Here is a 25,234-nt window from a genome sequence, read left to right as displayed (position 1 = left end):
TGTATGTCACGCTGCTGATGTCAGTGCTCTCTATCACGGTGCTGCTGTCAGTGCTGTATATCACGGTGCTGGTGTTAGTGCTTTATGTCACGCTGCTGATGTCAGTGCTCTCTATCACGGTGCTGGTGTCAGATCACTCTATCACGGTGCAGGTGTCATTGCTGTATGTCACGCTGCTGATGTCAGTGCTCTCTATCACGGTGCTGGTGTCAGATGACTCTATCATGGTGCAGGCGTCATTGCTGTATGTCACGCTGCTGGTGATCATCTCCTGCACCCTCTTCTTTGCCTACCCTGGTCCCTGACCTTCCCTCTTCTCCATTGCCTCCATGAGCTCCACAGTCCTGAATTGTCACAACAATTTCCCATATAAAAAAAAGAATGCTTGTAGTTGTCGATCCCAGATTCACCTCATACATGTGTTATGTCATTGGCCATGTGGTGGGACTATGTTTGCACAGCTATTAATTATTTTGTGGCTGCAAATTTGACCTGTAGGTTTGCAAAGTTCGCCTCCCATTGAAGTCAATGGGGCCCACCGCGAACATTCCGGTTTGCGAACTATCGGCCATGTTCGCGGTCTGCGTTCGCGAAACGTCCCGTCGGAAGTTCGTCCATCACTAGTCATGAAGGTCCCCAAATCCCAGGAGCAGAAAGTCTTTAACCAGTGTGTGGTTCTTGTTGGTCATTATTTGGAGGCCATACAAAAGTATCTTATTGAGTACTAGAACCAAAAAAAAAAGAATAAATAGAATTGGGCATGTTTTTAGAACATGGTAACAAGTAACTATAGGAATTTCACAACAGCAATGTACAGTGATGAAAAAAATCTTAAATACGGTATACCCATTTTTTTTATTTTCCAACTATAAAAATAGACGGAAATGTGAGACATGGTAATTGAAGTTAAATTATGCAGTTTAGGAATCCAGACAACCATGGTTCATAATCTGTACAAGTATCTGCACATAAGCCAGAAAGGGGACTGTATATCTGGTAGAATCCAAATATGTTATATTTACCAGTTTGCTTGTTTGCTTTATTTTCTAACAAACTTGCTTATCACTAATTATCAATGGCAACATAAAATCAACACAAATGTCAAATACGTTTTTTTAATACTCAGGATTGCTAAAGCAATCAACATAAATTTCATAAATTTCATAAATTTCAAATCATTTTTTTTAGTACTCAGGATTGCTAGAGCATACACGTATTCCACCTGTTATCATCCACCTATTAATGGGCATGGTGTTGGGTAGCCCATTTATTTTGATTTGGCTGCCAATGCACCATAGATCAAGAACAACTGGGCATGCATCATTTTTCCTATGCACTGAAACACAACCCACTGTAATGAAAAAAAATGTGCATTGACCTATTTTTTTGCATTGAATTGCATTTATTTACAAAATACAGACTGAGTAAAAATAATTAAAGCTGAACTCCGGGATTTAAAAAAAATCCCCCATTAGTGAATCCCCCCACACACAGCCTTATAAATGCAAAGCATTTTTATTTTAATGCAAACCAGTGCAACGTGTCAGTGTCCACCAGAACCGAATGTCAGGGACCACCAGTGCCGAATGTCTGGGACCTCCAGAGCCAAATGTCAGGGACCACCAGAGCCAAATGTCAAGGACCACCACCAGAGCCAAATGTCAGGGACCACCAGAGCCAAATGTCAGGGACTACCAGTGCCGAATGTCAGGGACCAACAGTGCAGCATGTCAGGGACCACCAGAGCCGTAATGTCAGGGACCACCAGAGCCCAATGTCAGGGACCACCAGAGCCGAATGTCAGTGACCACCAGAGCCAAATTTCAGGGACCACCAGTGCCAAATGTCAAGGACCACCAGTGCCAAATGTCAAGGATCACCAGTGCAAAATGCCAGGGACCCCTGTGCCGAATGCCAGGGACCGCCAGGGACCACCAGTGCTGAATGCCAGGGACCACAAGTGCCAAATGGCAGGGACCACCAGTGCCGAATGTCAGGGGCCACCAGTGCTGAATACCAGGGACCACAAATGCATCATGTCTGTTCCACCAGCGTAGAGCGGGAATTATTATTAGAAATCATTTGTATGACACAGTTGGGATCTCCCGCGGTGTCAGGTATTGTAAATTAGAACACTGTGTGCTGATGTTCCACCTTCTGGTATTGTGATTGACAGCGCATTGTGCCAATACCGGAGGGAGGTGGAGTTCAGCGATCGGTGTTCTGATATACTATACCTGACAAAGCGGTATATACTCAAGGGACAAAACTATAACTCTACCACTTTATAGCACTCTGGTTTAGCCACATCTTGAGTATGCCGTCCAGTTCTGGTCTCCAGTTCTCAGGATGTATGTGCTGTAAGTCAAGAGAAGGGCAACAAAGCTGATAAGGGGACTTGAGGAACTCAGTTATGAAGAACAACTACATACATTAAACGTATTCTCCCTGGAGAAGAGACACTTAAAAGGAGATATGATTGCAGTATACAAACATCTAAATGGCGATTCTAGCATAGAGAAAAACGACTCAGTCTCAGATTGCTTAAGAAGACACATGGCCACTCAAAGTAGTTGCATGAGTAGCAGTTCAACCATAAACTACGCAGAGGGTTCTTTAATGTTAGAACTGTGAGAATGTGGAACTCCCTTCCACAATTGGTGGTGTCAGCAGGAAGTGTTGATAATTAAAAAAAAAAACTCTTAGATGGGCATCTTAGCAAATGAAATATACGGGGATATTAGAAATGGTAGAGAATGCATACACCCACACCCACACAGGTTTAACTTGATGGATCCATGCCTTTATTCAACCTTACCAACTATATAACTATGTATCATAGGTGGGACACAACAGTGTATTTAGCTGTTCGCCTGGAGTTCATCTTTAAAGATAAGTGAATTTCCTAATAACATTTCTCATTTCTTGGTTCCTCAAGCTGTAAATTAGAGGATTGATTAATGGAGTCAAAAAGATGTATAGCAAAGAAAGAATCTTGTTCGGGTTGACAGAATTGACATTCGATGGAAAGATAGGTGTGGATCCTATTGCTAAGGTTCCATAGTAAAGGTTCACAATGATCAGGTGGGAGCTACAGGTGGAGAAAGCTTTATGCCTTCCAGTGGTGGATGGAATTTTAAGAATGGTGTGGAGGATGGAGATGTACGTGGCTATGATAAAAATAAATGGACAGAGTACAAAAGGGAAAGAAAATACAAAAGTGACCAGCTGAACAGCTGGGTTATCTGAACAAGAAAGTTCTACCACGGGAGAGATGTCACTAAAGAAATGATCGATAGTATTTGAGCCACAGAATTCTATACTACGTAATAAAGCATACAGTACAAAAGCTATCATTAAGGCCATTGACCAACAAAAAGTACTTAATTTCAATTGGTGTCTAAAAGTCATGATACTTGCATAGTGCAGTGGTTTACATATAGCCAAATATCGATCAAAGGACATGGAAGCCAACAGTAAACACTGGGAAACCACTGGAACTGCTAGTAGATAGAACTGGAAAAAACATCTGGCCACAGATACTTTCCCACCACCCACCAGTATCAACCACAGCATGTTGGGCACGATGTTACTTGTGAAGACAATTTCAGACAAAGACAGTTGACTGATGAAGATGTACATGGGAGAGTGAAGGCTCCGGATGAACACAACCAACACAACAACAAGAACATTGCTGGTTAAGGCAATAATGTGAAGGACCAGAAAGACGGTGAAAACTACAATTTTAAAGTCATGAAGGTCGCCGAATCCCAGGAGCAGAAAGTCTTTCACCAGTGTGTGGTTCTTGTTGGTCATTATTTGGAGGCCATACAAAAGTATCTTATGGAGTACTAGAACCAAAAAAAATAATAATAAATAGAATTGGGCATGTTTTTAGAACATGGTAACAAGTAACTATAGGAATTTCACAACAGCAATGTACAGTGATGAAAAAATCTTAAATATACCCATTTTTTTCCAACTATAAAAATAGAGGGAAATGTGAGACATGGTAATTGAAGTTACATTATGCAGCTTAGGAATCCAGACAACCATGCTTCATAATCTGTACAAGTATCTGCACATAAGCCAGAAAGGGTACTGTATATCTGGTAGAATTCAAAAATGTTAAATTCACCTGTTTGCTCTTTTGCTTTATTTTCTAACAGGCTTGCTTATCACTAATTATCAATGGCAACATAAAATCAACATAAAATCAACAAAAATGTCAAATACACTTAATACTAAAGCTAAAGCAATCAACATAAATTTCAAATTATTATTATTTTTTTGTACTCAGGATTGCTAGAGCATAAATGTATTCCACCTGGTATCATCCACCTGTTAATGTGCATGGTGTTGGGTATCCCATTTATTTTAATTCGGCTGCCAATGCACCATAGATCAACAACAACTGGGCATGCACTGAAACACAACCCACTGTAATGAAAAAAATGTGCATTGTCCTTTTTTTTTGCATTGAATTACATTTATTTACAAAATACAGATTGAGTAAAAATAATTAAAGCAGAACTCCGGGTTTTAAAGAAAATCCCCCATTAGTACCGACCCCACCCCCCAAAACACTAAACAGTTATTACATTTGTGAGTTTCTTACCGTTTAAGAGAGATTTGTGATTGAATTTTCAGGAAGTCAGCTTTGTGATTCAAAAAATGCATCATCTTTTCTGGCAGGGAGGAGGTGTTAGAACAGTGATTGCACCATATACTCTTCTCTCTCTCTCTAACTGTAATCAGCCTACATTTCCCATGAATCCTTGGGATGGGAGGGAATGTGGGAGATACACAAGGCTTGTACATGTAAATGTGAACTCGCCCACTTCAACATAAATCACACCCCTCAATCTGCATCCAGCAAGCCAAATGTCAGGGACCACCACCAGTGCCGAATGTCAGGGACCACCAGAGCCAAATGTCAGGATCCACCAGAGACAAATGTCAGGGTCCACCAAAGCCAAATGTCAGGGACCACCACCAGTGCCAAATGTCAGGGACCACCAGAGACAAATGCCAGGGACCACCACCAGAGCAAAATGCCAGGGACCACCAGAGCCAAATGTCAGGGACCACCACCAGTGCCAAATGTCAGGGACCACCAGGGCAGCATGTCAGAGACCACCAGGGCAGCATGTCAGGGACCACCATTGCTGAATGTCAGGGACCACCAGTGCAGCATGTCAGGGACCACTAGAGCCAAACGTCAGGGACCACCAGAGCCAAATGTCAGGGACCACCAGAGCCAAATTTCAGGGACCACCAGAGCCAAATTTCAGGGACCACCAGAGCCAAGTTTCAGGGACCACCAGAGCCATATTTCAGGGACCACCAGTGCCAGATGTCAGGGACCACCAGTGCCAAATGTCTGGGACCACCAGGGACCACCAGTGTTGAATGCAAGGGACCACCAGGGACCACAAGTGCCTAATGTCAAGGACCACCAGTGCCGAATGCCAGGAACCATCAGTGCCGAATGCCAGGGACCACAAGTGCAGTATGTCGGTCCCACCAGTGTAAAGCGTGAATTATTATTAAAAGTCACTTGTATGACACAGTTGGGATCTCCTGCGGTGTCAGGTATTGTAAAAGAGAACACCGTATGCTGATGTCCCGCCTCCTGATATTGTGATTGACAGCGCACAGTGTCAATGCCGGAGGGAGGTGGATTTCAGCGATCAGTGTTCTGATATATTATACCTGACACAGCAGGACATCCCCGTTGTGTCATACAACTGATTTCTAATAATAACCCCCACATGGCAAAGAGATAGCGGGGGAGGCTGTTCGGGGAGATGGTGTGGCAGGGACAGTGGAGGGCAGATTGCTGGAAGGGAAGAGGAGGAGCAGGGAGGAGACAGGAGAAGGAGGGGCTGTGAGACCCCATCTGCCCATTGCATCTCTGCTTCCTTCCTGCTTGTTTTCAGAGGATTACAGGGGGGCATGTCAGACCACTGGATGAGCTTAGGAGAGGGATAGAAGCCAGCGGCCTTACAAACAGGATGTCAATAGGAAATAATGTTTTTTCAGAAAGTTCAGCAACCTATTGTAGAGGAACTACAGAGCTCAGAAGAACATGGATGGCAAAGTTGGTGAAAGTAGATCAGCAACAAGGACATGGAAAAAAGATTTGGATGGAGTTCTGCTTTAAAGTGGTTGTAAACCAGGGATCTCAAACTGGTGGCCCTCAAACTGTTGTGTAACTACAAGTCCCATCATGCCTCTGCCTGAGGGATTAATGATTCTAACTGTCGGCCTTGCAATGCCTCATGGGACTTGTAGTTTCCCATCAGCTGGAGGGCTGCCAGTTTGAGACCTCTGTTGTAAAACCTAAATCTTACCTGTAGGTCCTGGAAATATCTCCTAAACCGCGTAGATTTATGAAAAGCCAAGTGCCAATGTCATCAGCCAATGCGCACTTTAGAAAGGGCATGCGCGGGAGTGACGTCATGCGACTCCGGATGGTCACAGAGCCGGAGTTCGCGGCCCCCGGAAGGAAGAGGGGCGAAGATGGACGCTCCTTGCTTGTGGGGACAATGGTGACATCGCAGGCGGCGGTTTCAGGTAAGTGACACATAATGGGCTACCATGCGGTGCATAGTAGCCCATTATGCTTTACCTTTGCAGGGAAATAAAGAGGAAGTAAAACCCACCAGGGTTGACTTCCTCTTTAAGGATTCATGTACGCAGGCATCAAGTTAACAAGTAGGCTTTTTTGTTGCTTTTTTAAAAAAATTCACACCAACACACCTGATAAAACGGAAAATTTATATCAAATACTTACCGTAATTTTCCTTTCCTGATAGGCTCCATGGCAGCATACGTGTGGGTAGCCCCGCCTCCACGATTACCCAATAGGACCCAACTCCCATAAATCTTTGCTCCTGGCCACTATCAGTGTTCCGTAACTAGCCGACTCCAGACATTTGGGAGGGAACTCCTGCTGCCATGGAGCCTATCAGGAAAGGAAAATTACGGTAAGTATTTGATATAAATTTTCCGTTTTCCTGAAAGGCTCCATGGCAGCATACGTGTGGGAAATAACTCGCCAAACACACCCGGGTGGGCAAAATGTCGAGCAAAGAACAAAAGTTTATTTAGCATTGTCAACCGACAAAACTTGCAAACCAAAATTAACAGAAGACAGAGCCGCTGGCTCTACACAGTAATGAGAAACAAAGGTATTAATAGAAGACCAAGAGGCCGCTCTGCAAATAACTTCAGGCGCCACATGGCGAGAAGCTGCCCACGATGTTGAAATACTCCGTGTTGAATGAGCTGTTAATGCCTCAGGAGGAGCCAAGCCCTTTGCTCTGTACGCCCTCTGAATGATCTGAATGATCCAGGTAGAGATAGATCTAGCCGAAGCTTGCAATCCTTTATTCTTGCCATGAGGGAGAACAAAAAGAAATTTCGTTTGTCTAAAGGGAGCTGTGACTTCCAAATATTGTTTCAGCGCGTGTCCTACGTCCAGAGGATGAACATCCTGACTCTCTGAGTTTTTGAAAGTGGGAAGCACAATTTCCTGATTCTCATGGAAGACCGAGGTTACTTTGGGATGCGATCCCAACATGGGAATCAATACTGCCCTATCTGGAAAGAAAGTCAGAAAGGGTTCTTCCGAACCTAGATTCCTAATCTCAGAAACTCTCTTGGCTGAGGTTATAGCTACCAAGAAGATGGTCTTGAGAGTGAGATCCCTTATGGACAGAGGCTCCGTAGAATCCTTTCCAAGGTTTGAGAGAAAATCCAGCACTAAAGGGAGGTCCCATTTAGGAAACCTTGGTTTTCTTTGGGGTCTGAGCCTAGTAGCTCCCTTGAAGAATTGTTGTACCAGTGCATGGTTTGCCCAGGAAATACCCGTAAAGGCTGAAATAGCCGATACTTGGACTCTCAATGAACTGATAGCTAGAGGTAAATCAAGGCCTGTTTGAAGAAAGCTTAGTATGTCTTGTATTGTTGGAGAACTGCAAGAATTTTCTCTGGAGGACATATGGGCCGAAAACTTGGACCATATACGCTCATATACCCTATTAGTACTCCCGCGTCTGGAATTGAGAAGGGTTGGGATGACCTCTTCCGGACAACCAAGAGCTTCTAGCCTTTCCCTCTCAAAAACCATACCTTGAGGTTCAGACATGATGGGCATGGATGTAACCTTGTGCCTTGAGATAGCAAATCCGACCTGAGAGGCAGGGGAACTGGCTCTTGATAACTGAGGAGCAGCAGTAGAGGGAACCAAGGTCTGTTGGGCCAGAAAGGAATTACTGCGAGAATCTCCGCCTTCTCTGACCTGAGTCTCCGAAGGAATTGCAGGATCACCGGAACTGGAGGGAAGGCGTAAGCTGTCTGAAACTTCCAATGTTCTGTGAGGGCATCTATCCCATATGCCTGGGGATCCCTGAACCTTGAGTAATATTTCGGAAGCTTCCGATTGCACGGGGAAGCGAACAAGTCGACTTCCAGGGACAATCCTAAGGTCAGGAGCCAATCGAATACTTCCCGGTGTAGAGACCACTCGTTGTTGTCCAACTCGACACGCGATAGGAAGTCCGCCTGAACATTCTGCACCCCTGGGATGTAGACTGCAGAAAGGTTGGACAAATTCTTCTGAGCCCAATTCATTATTGGCTCCGTCTCCTGTAACAGGGACCAGCTGCGAGTTCCCCCTTGCTTCTTTACGTAAGCCACCGCGGTTGTGTTGTCCAACCTTAGCATGACCGAGGCATTCGCTGTCAGATGATGGAATGACCGAAGCGCCTGGAAGGCCGCTCTTAGCTCCAGAACATTGGAGACGACTCTCTGTGATGGAAACGTCCACCTGCCCTGAGCGACCTCCGAAAGGCAGTGAGCGCCCCATCCTCGGTTGCTGGCATCTGAAGTTACCGTGACCCATGAGATGGGAATGATTGAATGGTGGTTGCGCAGGTTCTTCCCCTGTAGCCACCAAAGAAGAGACGTCCTCATGGCTGGAGTGAGGAATATGCGCTGTGTCTGGCTGGATAAGTCCCACTGTTGTAGAAACCCCTTCTGAAAGGGACGAGTGTGCCACTGGGCCCACTTTACCATGGGAATGGTGGCTGACATTGTGCCAATCACCCTCAGACATTGGAGAGCCGAGAGATGGGATGCTGCAAGGGCTGCATGAATCCTGTCTCGTATGACTCCAACCTTCTCTTCTGGAAGGGCGATAGTACCTTCTGCTGTGTTGAACTGCGCCCCTAGGAAAACAAGAGACTGAGTTGGATCTAGGTGACTCTTTTCTAAGTTCAGAAGCCACCCGAACTCCTGTAGAGTGGAGATGACTAGGTCTTTGTGCTCCAAGAGCTGATCTTTGTTCTGGGATAGCAGAAGAAGGTCGTCGAGATAGTGATGGAGACGAACACCTTTGACTCTGAGAAAGGCCACAACTGCCAAAAGAACTTTGGAGAAGACCCGTGGGGACGTTGTTAACCCAAAGGGAAGACATGTAAATTGAAGATGTTGAGTGCCTACTGCAAAGCGGAGGTATTGTTGAAACTCCTTTGCCACGGGAACATGGAAGTAAGCGTCCTTCAAATCGACTGATATCATCCAGTCCCCCAGATACACGGACTGCTGGATGGTAAGCAGAGATTCCATCTTGAACTTCTCTTTGCGAATGAAGGAATTGAGATGGGTCAAATCTATTACCGGCCTCCATGTGCCATTTTTCTTTTGAACCAGAAACAAAGGGGAATACATGCCCTCTCCACGTTCTTCTTCTGGAACGGGAACGGCTGCGCCTTGATCCAGTAAAGAGTTCACGTAGGTCAATAGGACTTGTTTCTTCTCTTTTGATTCTGGAAGATTTGTGGGAATAAATCTTAGCTTTGGGGTGCTGATAAAACCCCACTTGTGACCTGAGGAAATTGTTTTTACAGTCCAAAAATCCCGAATTGAGGCCGCCCAAACATGCCTGAAGTGGAGAAGACGAGCCCCCACCTGACAAGTTTGAGCGGGCCCAATTTCAAAAGGATTTCGCGGAATCCTGCTTGCCGGACGAACCCCCTTTTGAGGTATTTTTGAAAGAAGATTGCCTGGATCTCCATGACCTTGAGAATTCTCGACCAGGTCTATAGCTCCGCGCCTCCCTGGCACGATCAGGGCCTTGTCTTCTAGGAAATGGACGCCTTTGATTTTGAAGACGTCTGTCCTGGGGAAGAAACCCAGATTTCCCACCTGTAGCCCGGGATATGGCAGTATCCAGCTTGTTACCAAACAAAGATGACCCCTCAAAGGGAATACGGCACCAGGCCTGTTTGGATGCTGGATCCGCCAGCCATGGACGGAGCCATAACGCACGGCGAGCTGAGACTGCTGCTAACATATCCCGAGATATCAGGCGGATAACATCAATAGATGCCTCCCCCAAAAAGGCAGACGCCATCCTGATTTCTTGAATAGGGGAGTCTTTTGCTGATTCAATAGAAATACCCCTCAGGAATTCCTCTACAGAATCAGCCCAGGATTCTATGGCCTTGGATACCGCTGCCATTGCAAGCACTGGTTTGCAAGCCATTCCAGAAGTCAGATATATCCTCTTAAGGTCTGAATCGATCCGCCTTTCCAAAGGATCTTTAAAGGATACCGTATCCTCTAAGGGTAGGGTTACATATCTCACCAAACGCATGAGCGCTGCATCCACCAGTGGTGCTGACTCCAGGTGCTTCACATCCTCTTCTTTAAAGGGATATAATTTCAGGATTTTTGACTGCATGGAACCCTTTTTATCCACCTTGCTCCATTCCTCGGTAATAATGTCACCCAACTCTGAAAGGAAGGGAAAAAATTGTCGCTCCTTATTGAGCTGTTTAAAGAACTTTCTCTGCTTTGGTGGGGAAGTAACAGGGTCTTCCCACTTCAGAGCCTCTCTCACTGCTTTGACCAATGAAGGCACCAGTCCATAGTCAAAACCTAAACCAGGATCCTCACAGTCAGATTCACTATCTGAGATGGGAGCAGATAGGCGGCTTGGCTGAGAGGATTCCCATGTCTCCTGCAATGGGTTCTCTCCAGGTGGAGGAGCCAATAATTCTGACGGGGATTCACACAGCTGTAGAGCGTCCCTCTCCTGCAGAGACTCCTTCACAACCCGTCTTACTATTGACTCCAAACGCTGGTCTGCATCATCCCTTTCATCTGCAGCTTTGGAGAAGCAATGATCGCATAAGGATACGTCCGAAGGAACAGGCATCCTGCACCCCCAGCATGATTTTTCCGTACGCTTGCTGGAGTGAGCAGCAGGGGGGTGAGAATAATTCTTATTATGCTGTTCAGATCTTGACCTATGCTGGCTAGATCTTGAGGAGGATTTATGGCGGTGTGATCTTGATGATCCACTGCGTCTAGAAGTGTTAGGTTGTGGATCAGACCCAGAAGGGCTGTAAGGGTAAAACAGACAGAGAGAGAAAAGGATATACAGTCAATCCTACCTATGCCAAACACTCTCTCCAATATATAAAAAGCATAAATACTAAAGACCTACCTAACATGAGCGGGCTGACCACTAGGAGGCAGTAAGGCGTCCATATTCACAATAAACCCACAGTTTAAGAAACACTGCAACTAAAGAGAAAAATAAAACACACATTTTTTTTTTTTTTTTTTAAAAGCATTTCCCCAGCCTAAGGGACACGCTCTTACCTTAAACCGCCGCGCTGACAGCCCCGGGAAGTCGCTGCGACCACTGCAAACATTCCCAGGGTTCTGACAGCTTCCAAAGCCTTTTAAATTTGGCGCCCGTGACGTCATCGCCGACGTCAGACGCGAGGCGCTCGCGCGCATGCGCGGGAACCAAGCCTCGGTCTCATACCGGGTTCGCACATGCGCAGAACGCCTGCATAACCCGGAAGTAGGAGAGAGGTTTGCTGGAACGCGGAAGCGAACGCAAACGGCATGGAGGAGACCGCAAGACAAACAAAAGAAATACACACAAATACAATGCTGCCATGGATAGATAAAAGGCTCACCACTCCACCAACGATCACCTGGCCGAACGGACTGGAACACACACGCCATACCTCCAGCAGATAATGGTCACCCATAACAACGGGACACAGACCGTGCGCACTCAGGTAGGAAATCCTTTCTTCAGCGCTACTCTGCAAATACTCTCCATACCCTGCTTAACAGTCAGGGCCTATCGGAGGAAAATTTCTCAGTCAATCAGCCAATCGATCGTCGTGAAGTTTTATTTCCAGGAAAGAAACCATCTGGTCCTACTGGGGAGGACAAAAAAGGAACACTGATAGTGGCCAGGAGCAAAGATTTATGGGAGTTGGGTCCTATTGGGTAATCGTGGAGGCGGGGCTACCCACACGTATGCTGCCATGGAGCCTTTCAGGAAATATGTTTTCTAGCCACAATTTGTAAAATCCCCTTTAGTTTTAGTGCACCACTTCAAACACAGTTTTAAGGAATCTCCCAAACATCTTGTATAAAATAATTATGTATCTTAATCTTGCCCTTAAAACTCTATTAAAAGACCTGTTCCCCACTGAAAGGCCTTTTAAAAGTCTTTTTTTTTTTTGCTTTGGCAGTGCCAAGCTACCGACACGTTTTTTTCCTAAATTCTTGCAAACTGGCCTTGAAAAAGGACAACCAAAAAAATAGAAGCTTTAGCTCCCATAGACCTCAATGGGGTTCGGGTGCATTATTTGAGGTTTGAATTTTTTTTCACTTGTTTGAACATCCAGAAAACTGAACTGTGTTTGAATCACTTATAACTTTTAGAGATGAACAAAATAGAGACTTTTAATTTTCCCAGAAGCAGACTTTGTTAAAATATTCATGTCTGAGGTTTACAGACACTTTAATTAACAGTGATTAAAACACCACTTTATAAATATGCCCCTAAATGATATAAACTAAATAACCCTAAATACAAAAAAAAATTAACAAGAAAATTGATTTTTTTTAAAGAAAAGTTAAAGGATTGAATTGAAAAGCTTGAGCATGGAGCAGTTTACACCAAACCTACCAACCGGTGTCCAGACATGTAACACAAAAGTAACTCTGGCTGTGGCTTCGATTAATAGTTCTTGGCAAAGCCCGGGTGGATAGACGTGTTCAGAGTTGTGACTCCATACAGATTTCATATGGCTTTCTAAAAAAGGGTAGAAAGTGAAATATAATGTATTAATTTAATTTGTATTTCTATAGCGTCTTTCTTCCTGGGAACTCAAGGGGCTTAGGAGGTGGGGTTGCAAAAAACACCAAATTTACACTCTCAACTCCACTCAACTTGGAGCTTCAAGACTTTTGATTTCCCAATGGTGCCAACTAGACTGGACACTTATCTACACATTTAGCCGTTCAGTGGGGTGCAGAAAAAATATAATTCTTTGCACCCAGAATCTGATTATGAACTCTAAAAACATCATGTAAACACTGATAAATCTGATCATCTAAATCAGGGGTCTCCAAACTAGGAGCCAGTTTATTGTCCTTCAGACTTTAGGGGTTTGGTCTGTGGCCAGCAGGAGTGGAAATTTTTCCTGGCATCAGTGGAAGTAAACATCACCAAATTTGGTATTAGAGGGACCCATTGCTGGTATCAATGGGAAAAATAGTCCTCCATTGTTGGTGTCAGGGGGCAAAATTGTGCCCCATTGTTAATTTTTAGGGGGAGAAATTATGCCCCATTGCTGATGTCAGGGGGAGAAATTGTGCCCCATTGTTTATGTCAGGGGGAGAAATCATGCCCCATTGTTGATGCCAAGGGGAGAAATCATGCCCCATTGTTGATGCCCAGGGGAGAAATCATGCCTCATTGTTGATGCCAAGGGGAGAAATTATGCCCCATTGTTGACGCCAGGGGGAGAAATTATGCCCCATTCTTGATGTCAGGGGCAGAAATCATGCAATGTTGTACCCAAAAAAAATTGACATCCTTTTTTCCCACAAATAGAGCTTTCTTTTGGTGGTATTTGATCACCTCTGCGGTTTTAATTTTTTGCGCTATAAACAAAAAAAGAGCGCCAATTTTGAAAAAAAAAGCATTATTTTTTACTTTTTGCTATAATAAATATCCCCAAAAATACATAAAAAAATGATTTATTTCCTCAGTTTAGGCCGATACGTATTCTTCTACATATTTTTGATTAAAAAAAAATGCAGTAAGCATATATTGATTGGTTTGTGCAAAAGTTATAGCGTCTACAAAACAGGGGATAGTTTTATGGCATTTTTATTATTCTTTTTTTATTATTAGTAATGGCGGCGATCTGCAATTTTTATTGGGACTGCGACATTATGGTGGACACATCAGACATTTTTACACTATTTTGGGACCATTGTCATTTATACAGCGATCAGTGGCATAAAAATGCATAGATTACTGTGCAAATGACACTGGCAGTGAAGGGGTTAACCACTAGGGGGCGATGAATGGGTTAAGTGTGTCCTAGGGAGGGATTCTAACTGGCGGGGGGTGGGCTACAACACACATGACATCGATCACTGCTCCCGATGACAGGGAGCAGTGATCGCTGTCCTGTCACTAGGCAGAACAGGGAAATGCTTTGTTTACAAAGGCATCTCCCTGTTCTATCTCTCTGTGACATGATCGCTGGCACACGGCGGACATCCAGTCCGAAGGACCCGCGGTCATGGTCACGGAGAACGCAGTGGCATGCACATGCCCGCAGCGCCGCTATTTAAAGGGACGTACCTGTACGCCCCTTTGCCTACCAGTGCCATTCTGCCGACGTATATCGGTGTGCGCTGGTCAGGAAGCAGTTAAAGGTATACCAGTCTTAGTCCATAGAGTTCACAAATGCCCTTCTGGAAGAATGGTCAAACATTCCCATAGACACACTCCTAAACCTTGTAGACAGCCTTCCCAGAAGAGTTAAAGCTGTTATAGCTGCAAAGGGTGGGCCAACTCAATATTGAACTCTACAGACTAAAGCCTTGTACACTCAGATTGTTGGCCAACAAAACCATGGACTTTTGTCTGAAGGGCATTGGCCCAAACTTGTCTTGCATACAAACAGCCAATAGACACAAACGTAGTAATGTACCACATGTTTTTTCAGCTCTTTGGCACCACCCTTTGGGTTCCTTCTGCTAATTTCCTGTTAGTAGAAGTTTGGTGAGTGCCGATTCGCGCTTTTCATTTTGCACTTTTCATTTCGTGCTTTTCGTTTTGTTTCTGAATGGCCATTCGTCAACCAAACATGTTGCAGAATCGGAGGAGATAACGTGTTATTTATTATTGGTCTTGGAGTTATTGCTTCGACATTATTTTTTGGTTGAATAATGATTTGATTTGGTATATTTTCTATATTTTTGGATGCATAGAATGCACTTTTTGGTTAAGTTCTACTGGCAGGTAGCATGTTTAATTTTATTTGTTTTCTTATTTTAATGCACAATAAAATAATTGTGGAGAATAATACTTGGCTACGTGTTTTACTTCAAATGACAGTTTGGGAGTAGGCAGTTACATTTTAAAAAATACAATGTAAAATTGACAAGGGACACCAACATAGTTGTATCTTTGATCCTAAAAACGACAGAATAATAGTGCTGTGGTAACTTGCCCAAGTAAAAAAAATAAAAAAAAGCATAATAATATTATTCTTCATATCACTAGAAAAAAAAAGCCTTGGAAAATTCGTTTGCAATAACTCCATCAGTATCACCAGCAAAGGAGCTTCATTATTATCCCATTAAAGATAAATGTGCGCTGCATTTCGAGATTTAATATTTTCCACGTCACGAATGTTAATTCTCCATTATGAACCCTAGTTTACAAGACCGACCGCTTCTGACTCGTCCTTGCTTCCGAGCATGCGTGTTTGTACTTTGGACTTTTTTTCGACGGACTTGTGCACACACGCTAGGAAAATCCAAGAACAGATATTTGTCCACGGAAAACTTTAAAATCTGCAATCCAACATTTGTCTGCGGAAAATCCGACAACAATTGTCCGATGGAGCGTACAAACAGTCGGATTTTCCACCACAGCCTGACATCCAACATTCCCCATTGTAAAATCTGATCGTGTGTACGCAGCTTTAGACTGGGCTGCCATTAAAGTTCATGTGCGTGTAAAGGCAGGTGTCCCAATACTTTTGACAACATAGTGAAGGATTGTATAATTTTTTTTTCCACCCTTATTGGTTAAACTAGATGGACTTGTGTTTTTTTTTCAACCAGACTAACTATGTAACTATGTACAGTAGGTCTGACTCAGCTGGTGTTATGCAGGACCTCTGCAAAGAGACCACAGCTTCCACACAGGCCGCAAGATTCATTTTCTGGAGCATGCTGGAAGCATCCACGTCTTTTTTTAGAAGAAAACAACTGCAATATTTTGCACACCTTTTGTTTAAAGCAGTGCTAGCCTCTGATTTCACTTGCTTTTGCATTTGGACTACTGCATGCCATTTACCTTTTTTTTTTCCTTTCTACTATGTTCTTTCTTTTGTTCCTCCTATTATAGTTAATGTCAGTGTTGTTGCTAGGGGGTGGCTATTGGGGCTATAGCCCTGAATCTGGGGCCCATAGCCTGAGTCTCTTGCTGCAGGGTCCCTGCCTAACCAACAGGACAGGGCTGCATGAGAGAGGCAGATGAGAGGAGAGGAGCGAGAGGGCGGACGAGCAGAGATGACATCATCTCTCTCCGCCCACTCTACATAACCACTCTTCCACCCTCACAACCGGGCCTCTTCTATGTGGGAGCGAGTTGTGGCAGGGAGCAGAAAGATGACATCATCTCTTCCGCCCTCACAGCATGGGCCTCTTCAATGTCGGAGGTGCGGCTGGGAGCAGAGAGATGACATCATCTCTCACTGCCCACCCCGCATCACCGCTCTCCTGCCCTCACTAATGCCTTGTTTCCACTGAGCGGTTCGGGTTGGTTCGGTACGGTACGCTATTTTGAGTGTTTCTATTATGAAAGCGGCTCATACAACCGAACCATACCGCACCTGCTTCAGATGTGGGGCCATAAAAAATGGTACGGTACGGTTAGGGCGGAGCTACTGTCATCACACAATACATTCCACTGATTGGCGGACAGAAAAAACTTCAATGCTGACGTCAAAGGCATTTTTTCTAAACCCCATATGGCCCCTGGCGGTCCGACTTGCAGTGGAAACGCTCACCTGAATACAGGGCCGTCTTTAATATTGATTGGACCCTGGGCAAAAATTTTCTTGGGGCCCCCCCCTCCATGCAGTTTCACTCTACACCTGCTCTGAGACATACAATAAATAGCAGCTAGACTAAAAATCAGTTTACTGAATCAGATCAGGCAGTGATTGATTGCCAAAGGTTACAGTGTATCATTACCGCTCACTGACTGGTTGCTAGAGTTACAGCACATGATTTCTGCTTTCTGATTGTTTGCTAAAGGTTAGAGTACATCATTTCCTCACTGCCTGCCACCATGGACTGGGGAGGTGAGGAGACTCATTAATAGACAGAAAACTTCTAGGGATATTAGGACTCCTAGGATGAGTGGTAGTGCTGGGGGAAGGGTGTGATCAATGGCAATGCTGATTTTTTTTTTTTTATTTTTTTTACCGACTACCAATATAAAGAGGAGTTTCAACACTGGCCACCAATGTAATAGGGGTTTACACTGGCCACCAATGTAATAGAAGCATTCACAGTAACCACCAATGTAAGGAGGGATTTACACTGACCACCTCTCTGTCAATCCCTCCACTGGCTTCCGCTCAGCCAAAGAATTAAATTCAAAATACTAACAACTACATACAAAGCCATCCACAACTCTGCCCCCAGCTACATCACTAGCTTAGTCTCTAAATACCAACCTACTCGTCCTCTTCGTTCCTCTCAAGACCTCCTTCTCTCTAGCTCCCTCATCACCTCCTCCCATACTCGCCTCCAGGACTTTTCCAAAGCCTCTCCAATCCTATTGAATGCCCTACCCCAATCTGTCCGCTTATCTCCTACTTTATTAGCTTTTAGACGATCCCTGAAAACACTTCTCTTCAGAGAAGCCTACCCCACCCACACCTAACTGTATTTTCATTTTCTCCATCAGCTCATCCCCCCCACAGTTAATACCTTTTGTTTCAACTTGACCCTCCCTTCTAGATTGTAAGCTCTAACGAGCAGGGCCCTCTGATCCCTCCTGTATTGATTTGTATTGTAAGTGTACTGTCTGCCCTCATATTGTAAAGCACTGCGCAAACTGTTGGCGTCCTGAATAATAATAATAATAATAATAATGAAGGGAGACATTCACACTGGCCACTAGTGTGAATGTAAGGATTCTACACCAAGCACCAATGTAATGAGAAGATTTACACTGACCACCAATGTAACTGAGACATTTAGCCTGCATTCACATTTGTGTGTGTTGGGAACGCATGCAAAATTGTTTTCCTGACACCACAGAAACGTGCTGTCCTTTAGCAGATGCACAGTGGTGCCATTAATTGTTTTTGTGTGATTTTGAAAAAGGGTTTGGGACTTTCTTCCACATTTGTAGCACATAGAGCAGCCCACCTACATATTTATCCCCTCTGTCAGTACACATTTGCATCCTTAAACCCATGCTAACCTCTGCACTCCAAACCATTCCCATCCTCTCCACTAGGGATGAGCCGAACACCCCCCGGTTCGGTTCGCACCAGAACTTGCGAACGACCCCCGCGTTCGGTACGAACGTCAGAACCCCATTGAAGTCTATGGGACTCGAACGTTCGAATTGGAAAGTGCTAATTTTAACGGCTAATATGCAAGATAGTGTCCTAAAAAGGGTTTGGGGACCTGCCTCCTGCCTCAGGGGACATGGGTCACTGCAAAAAAAAGTTTTAAAAACTGCCGTTTTGGCGGGAGCACTGATTTTAATGACGATTAAAGTGAAAAAAAAAAGTGAAATATTCCTTTAAATATGGTGCCTGGGGGGTGTCTGTAGTATGCCTGTGAAGTGCCACGTGTTTCCCGTGTTTAGAACAGTCCCTGCACAAAATGACATTAAACGGAAATAACACCATTTAAAACTGCTTGCGGTTTTAATGTTATATCTGGTTCCTGCAATATGGTTGAAAATCATTGAGAAACATGGCATGGGTAGCCCTCCCTGCCCATTACCAGCCTATTTGGGTCTTGTACGCATATTAAGGGGAACCCCGTACCCATATTAAAAAAAGGAAATGCGTGTGGCCCCCAGGCCCTATATACTCAGAACAGCAGTATACAGGCGATGCAAACAAGACAGGGACTGTGTAGGTTTGTTGTGTTAAGTTGAATCTGTTTGTCATTTTCAACCGGTACATTTTTAAAGTGTAGCTCCAGTCAAAAAAACTATCTTTAAGCTTTTTGGAAAACATAGGGAAGGGTTATCACCCCTGTATAATTTGTTTTGTCGTCCATCTTTTTTCATCTCACTTGCTGCTGTCTCCTTGCGTTTGCAAGTAGGAGATGTTTGTAAGTTGGATGTTTTGAAAGTAGGGGCCTGCCCTATATTATAGTGGTATGTACTGGGTACAGAGCACGCAGACAGCACGCACTATCTCCTAACACTACTGACTGCAAGCTCTATTATTAACCACTTGTTAGCCCAATGTTTGCATAAAGTGAAAGATGAAGTTATGCTGAGTAAATAGATATCAAACATGTCACTCTTCAAAATTGCACATGCCCGTGGAATGGCGCCAAACGTCGCTACTTAAAAAATCCCCATAGGCGACGCTTTAATTTTTTTTTTTTACTGGTTACATGTTTTGAGTTGCAGAGGAGGTCTAGGACTAGAATTATTGCTCTCGCTCTAACATTCTCGGCGATACCTCACATGTGTGGCACATGCGAGCACATGGGGACATGGGCGCTTTAATTTTTATTTTATTTTTTTATTGTTCATTTTACTTTATTTATGTTAGTTTGCCTTTTTTTTCCCCAAAAATATATTTTTGATCACTTTTATTCCTATTACAAGAAATGTAAACATCCCTTGTAATAGGAATATGGGGTGACAGGTCCTCTTTACAGTGAAATCTGGGGGGTCAATATGACCCCACATCTCACCTCTAGGCTGGGAAGCCTGAAATAAAAAATAAAAAAAAGATTCTGGCTTTGATCGTACTGGCGAGTTGGTAGAAGCACCGGAGGGCGGTGAGGGGTGGGGGGCGTCTATGGCTGGGTATTTCAGGGTATCACCGAGTATGGCTGGGTATCTCTGAGTATGGCTGGGTATGGCAATTTATGGCAGGGTATTACAGAGTATTGGCGGGGTACTACAGAGTAATAGCAGGGTACTGCAGAGTATTGGGGGGTACTACAGAGTAATGGCAGGGTACTGCAGAGTATTGGGGGTACTGCAGAGTAATGGCGGGTACTGCAGAGTAATGGCGGGTACTGCAGAGTATTGGGGGGTACTGCAGAGTAATGGGGGTTACTGCAGAGTAATGGGGGGTACTGCAGAGTAATGGCAGGGTACTGCAGAGTATTGGGGGTACTGCAGAGTAATGGCGGGTACTGCAGAGTAATGGCGGGTACTGCAGAGTATTGGGGGGTACTGCAGAGTAATGGGGGTTACTGCAGAGTAATGGGGGGTACTGCAGAGTAATGGCAGGGTACTGCACTGCAGAGTAATGGCAGGGTACTGCAGAGTATTGGGGGTACTGCAGAGTAATGGCGGGTACTGCAGAGTAATGGCGGGTACTGCAGAGTATTGGGGGGTACTGCAGAGTAATGGGGGTTACTGCAGAGTAATGGGGGGTACTGCAGAGTAATGGCAGGGTACTGCACTGCAGAGTAATGGCAGGGTACTGCACTGCAGAGTAATGGCGGGGTACTGCAGAGTAATGGCAGGGTACTGCAGAGTATGCACTGGTATTGCAGAGTATTGGCAGGGAATTGAGGGGTTAAATTCGGTGAGCAGCGATGTGGGCACTGCAGATGCAGCCCACATCGCTGCTGACACCGATCTCTTTCCCCTCCGCTGTACCGATCGGTACAGAGAGGGGAGGGAGGAACAGGCGTCATAACATGACGCCGGTTTGTTTCCAAGTGATCACTCCGTCATTTGACGGAGCAATCACGTGGTAAACGGTCGCTATGAGCGGCCGTTTACCGTGATCCGTGATGCGACCCGGCGGTCACGGATGCTCTCGAGTGCGCACACCTCGGGGCACGCGAGAGCAGAATTCTGGGAGGCCGTTAATTAACGGCCTCTCAGAGTTAAACAACCCCCCTGAAGCCGTTAATCGGCAATGGGCAGTTGTTAAGTGGTTAAAGCTAGATCACTAGCTATATAGGTGAGGTGAATATAGTGGTGTATACTGCAGTCAGGGCACAGACAACAACCACTACACAGCAGCAAGATAGGAAATCAGCCAAAAACGATTGGTGTGTACTGTGTTGAAGGTACACAGAACACCCACTGCTTCAGATGCTAAGTAACACACTACACGAAGCCGCCTCAAAGGCAGCCTTATATAGTGTGAGGCGTGCACTACACAGCCTGAGCTATGATTGGCCACAGGCAGGATGCCTGTGGCCAATCATGGCTCTCCTCACTGCCGGCGCTGCGATTGGCCAAGCATGCGGGGTCACAGTGCATGCTTGGCCAATCATGGGGCAGCAATGCACTGCGCCACCGCAGTGCATTGTGGTCCGCGCGCGCGTCACTCGAATTTTGACGCGAACGGCCCAAACGTTCGGAATTCGCCGAACGCCCGAACAGCCAATGTTCGAGTCGAACGTACGTTCGACTCGAACACGAAGCTCATCCCTACTCTCCACTCCAATCCCTCTCCCCTTTAACTCTACCTGCCTCCTCTGCTCATCTTTGCACCCACCTTCCTTACCTCCATACATACTCTCCATGCTCACCTGTGCACCCCAAACTGTACTTCCTTCTCTGCCTACCTCTGCACATCCCATACGACCCTCCATCTCACTAATTTGCTTACCTTTGCAGAACAGGCTGATGGTAGGCTTAATGACCACAGTTGTAGGCAGGACTTTCAAGCATGCCCCTTTACCTCCCTAGTGGGCAGCATTCAGTATAGGTAGATGGTGGATTTGACCTCGGGGGGTATGATATACATATGAATACTGCCTCTATTTACATATGAATGCTGCTGTTCCACCACTGTTTACATATGAATGCCAGTATTTACATGTAACATAGGGTCTGTAGGTGAGTCATCTGTTCACAACAATAGGGCAGAGCTGGGCAGCAATAGTAACAGAACATCACACTGAGATATCAGGACACAGCACAGGACTAAAACCTCAAGGGACAAGGGAATTTAAACTGGGATAGTTGGCAAGTATGAGGCAGCTGCATTGGGCCCCACAACAATGACAAGGCCCAGGGCAGCTGCCCCTTTTGCCCTGCCTTAAAGACGAGACTGCCCTGCCTGAATAGGCCGGACCATTCTAACCCTTCCAAACTGTACCGACCCAATTGTTCCGCTCAGTGGAAATGAGACATAAATGGACCAGTGCTGCCAGCCTGCCACCAATGCAGTGACAATGCACATTTGGTGGCACTGGCTGGCATGGCAAGTGACAATCCACATCAGTTGGCAAGTGACAATCCACATCTGGTGCCAGGTGAAGTAGCAAATGACAATCTGCAAATGGTGGCAGGTGACGTAGCAAGTGACAATCCACATCAGAAGGCAGGTGACAAGCCACATCAGGTGATATGGCAAGTGACAATCCGCATCTGGTGCCACGCGACATGGCAAGAGACAATTGACATCTAGTGGCAGGTGACGGTGGCAAGTAACAAGCTGCATTTGGTGCCAGGCGAAGGTGGCAAGTGACACAGTGCATCTGGTGGCAGGAGATGTGGTAAGTGACACGCCTAGGGCACCCATTGATTCTGCATTATGGTGAGTTGAACCACTTCATTATATATTAGAATGTAACAATAGAAATAATGCACTTCAATCACCCTGACACCATATCACCCATGGTGCCATGATGATTGAAGAGCCAAAACCAGCCATTGCCCGTGAAAAATTACTTACCCCCGGGCCTGCAAAAAGCTTGGTGACCGCTGCTATGGGCTCTTGCCCCAGATCTTTTGCAGACCTAACAACGCCCCTGTTGGTGCCCTTGTACATTTTGAATATTTTCAATAAAAACAGTGGAAAAAAATGAAGCAGTGATACAACCCCCATAATTCACACATGAACACCGGTGCTCTGGCTGAAAAGTCTCTGCAAACCTCACTAATCAACGTAACTGATAAAAAAAGCCAACATATCAGTGAAAACTCAGCAAAGGGCATTCATTTATTCAGGAGCTTAGTGAAAAAAAAAGACACAAAATGCCTATGCGATTCAGCTGATATGTGTTGACATTTTATTGCTGGTTTTCTTTACTAAGCTCCTCAAAAAATGAATACTGCTGAGTTTTGTTTTGATGCCCCCAAAATGTACTTAGCTGATCTACACAAGTTCAGTAGAGCCTCAAAACTTTCCAATATAGAACAATTATACTTCATATTAAAAACATTTAATAAAAACACTGTACAAAAACTAAAAGCAAAACAGGTTAAAGGTTTCCAGTAACAAATTTTTTCACCAACATCGGTATATTTCTTACCTGAGAGACCGGGAAAAGATTTCATAGAAAGTCCTGGGCAAGGAAGCTGGACCTAGGGGCAGGAGCCAGGAAACAGCAATAAAGAATGGCTTAGAGCAAAGTCAACTCTATGGAGTGTGTGCCAATGAGACCTAGGTTCATCATTTAGTTATGGGTCAGCTTATATTCCCAAAACATACGCAAGAGAAAAATCCCCATCGGCCCAATTAGATGTATTGTGGCAGAGAAGAACTCCCCCGACACCAACTCTGGATCCCCCCTGCTGCTAAATCCCAACGGTTACTATATTAATCAACTAAGCCAAGAACAGTTAGTCTTATTTATATAAAAGAGATATGAATAGTAATCAATGTTAAAGGGATTACATAGTGGTTTTATCTATATTTTATATTATTATAGTCAAGACACATTTTTGGTTTTATCTATATTTTATATTATTATACTCAAGACACGTTTACTGTTTTTGGTAAGATAAATAAGAAAAACTGCATTTTCATACTATTTATTCTTCTGTCCAGCAAGTGGGTGATTTTTTTTTATTTTTTTTGTTTGTTTAACCAAAGGTGGTGCACAAAAATAAAACACCTACAGTGCCTTGCAAAAGTATCCACCCCCCTTGGCTTTTTACCTATTTTGTTACATTACAGCCTTTAGTTCAAATTTTAATATCAATTATATGTGATGGATCAGAACACAATAGTCCTAGTTGGCGAAGTAAAATTAGAAAAATATATACATAAAACAATTTTTCAGAAATAAAAAACTGATATTTGGCATGTGCGTATGTATTCACCCCCTTTGTTATGAAGCCCATAAAAAGCTCTGGTGCAACCAATTACCTTCAGAAGTCACATAATTAGTGAAATTATGTCCAGCTGTGTGCAATCTAAGTGTCACATGATCTGTCATTACATAGACACACCTTTTTGAAAAGCCCCAGAGGCTGCAACACCTAAGCAAGAGGCACCACTAACCAAACACTGCCATGAAGACCAAGGAACTCTCCAAACAAGTAAGGGACAATGTTGTTGAGAAGTACAAGTCAGGGTTAGGTTCTAAAAATAAATCCAAATATTTGATGATCCCTAGGAGCACCATCAAATCTATCATAACCAAATGGAAAGAACATGGCACAACAGCAAACCTGCCAAGAGATGCCCGCACACCAAAACTCACAGCCCGGGCAAGGAGGGCATTAATTAGAGAGGCAGCACAGAGACCTAAGGTAACACTGGAGGAGCTGCAGAGTTCCACAGCAGAGACTGGAGTATCTGTGCATAGGACAACAATAAGCCGTATGCTCCATAGAGTTGGGCTTTATGGCAGAGTGGCCAGAAGAAAGCCATAACTTTCAGCAAAAAAAAAAAATGGCACGTATTGAGTTTGCGAAAAGGCATGTGGGAGACTCCCAAAATGTATGGAGGAAGGTGCTCTGGTATGATGAGACTAAAATTAAACTTTTTGGCCATCAAAGAAAACGCTATGTCTGGCGCAAACCCAACACATCACATCACCCAAAGAACACCATCCCCACAGTGAAACATGGTGGTGACAGCATCATGTTGTGGCGATGTTTTTCAGCAGTTGGGGCTGGGAAACTAGTCAGAGTTGAGGTAAAGATGGATGGTGCTAAATACAGGGATATTCT

The 25,234-nt window shown here is 44.6% G+C and overlaps 1 protein-coding gene across 1 annotated transcript; it reads right to left on the bottom strand.

Annotated features, from left to right (window-relative positions):
- Nucleotides 1–961: 961 nt before the first annotated feature.
- On the bottom strand, nucleotides 962–23,713 carry LOC143961426 (olfactory receptor 10A3-like). Its single transcript, XM_077470718.1, has 3 exons — nucleotides 23,587–23,713; nucleotides 13,016–13,141; nucleotides 962–3,851 (listed from the first exon to the last, which is right to left on the bottom strand). The coding sequence occupies exons 1-3, from the start codon at nucleotides 23,609–23,611 to the stop codon at nucleotides 2,887–2,889; spliced, it is 1,116 nt and encodes a 371-aa protein (XP_077326844.1). The 5' UTR covers nucleotides 23,612–23,713; the 3' UTR covers nucleotides 962–2,886.
- Between the last annotated feature and the right edge of the window lie 1,521 nt (nucleotides 23,714–25,234).

This window comes from Lithobates pipiens, unplaced genomic scaffold, assembly GCF_037356315.1.
Source record: "Lithobates pipiens isolate NorthernLeopardFrog02 unplaced genomic scaffold, aLitPip1_a1.2 Scaffold_8, whole genome shotgun sequence".
In the NCBI taxonomy this organism is placed as follows: domain Eukaryota; kingdom Metazoa; phylum Chordata; class Amphibia; order Anura; family Ranidae; genus Lithobates; species Lithobates pipiens.
Note: the sequence above shows the minus strand (reverse complement) of the source record. Positions and strands in the feature narration are given on the sequence as shown.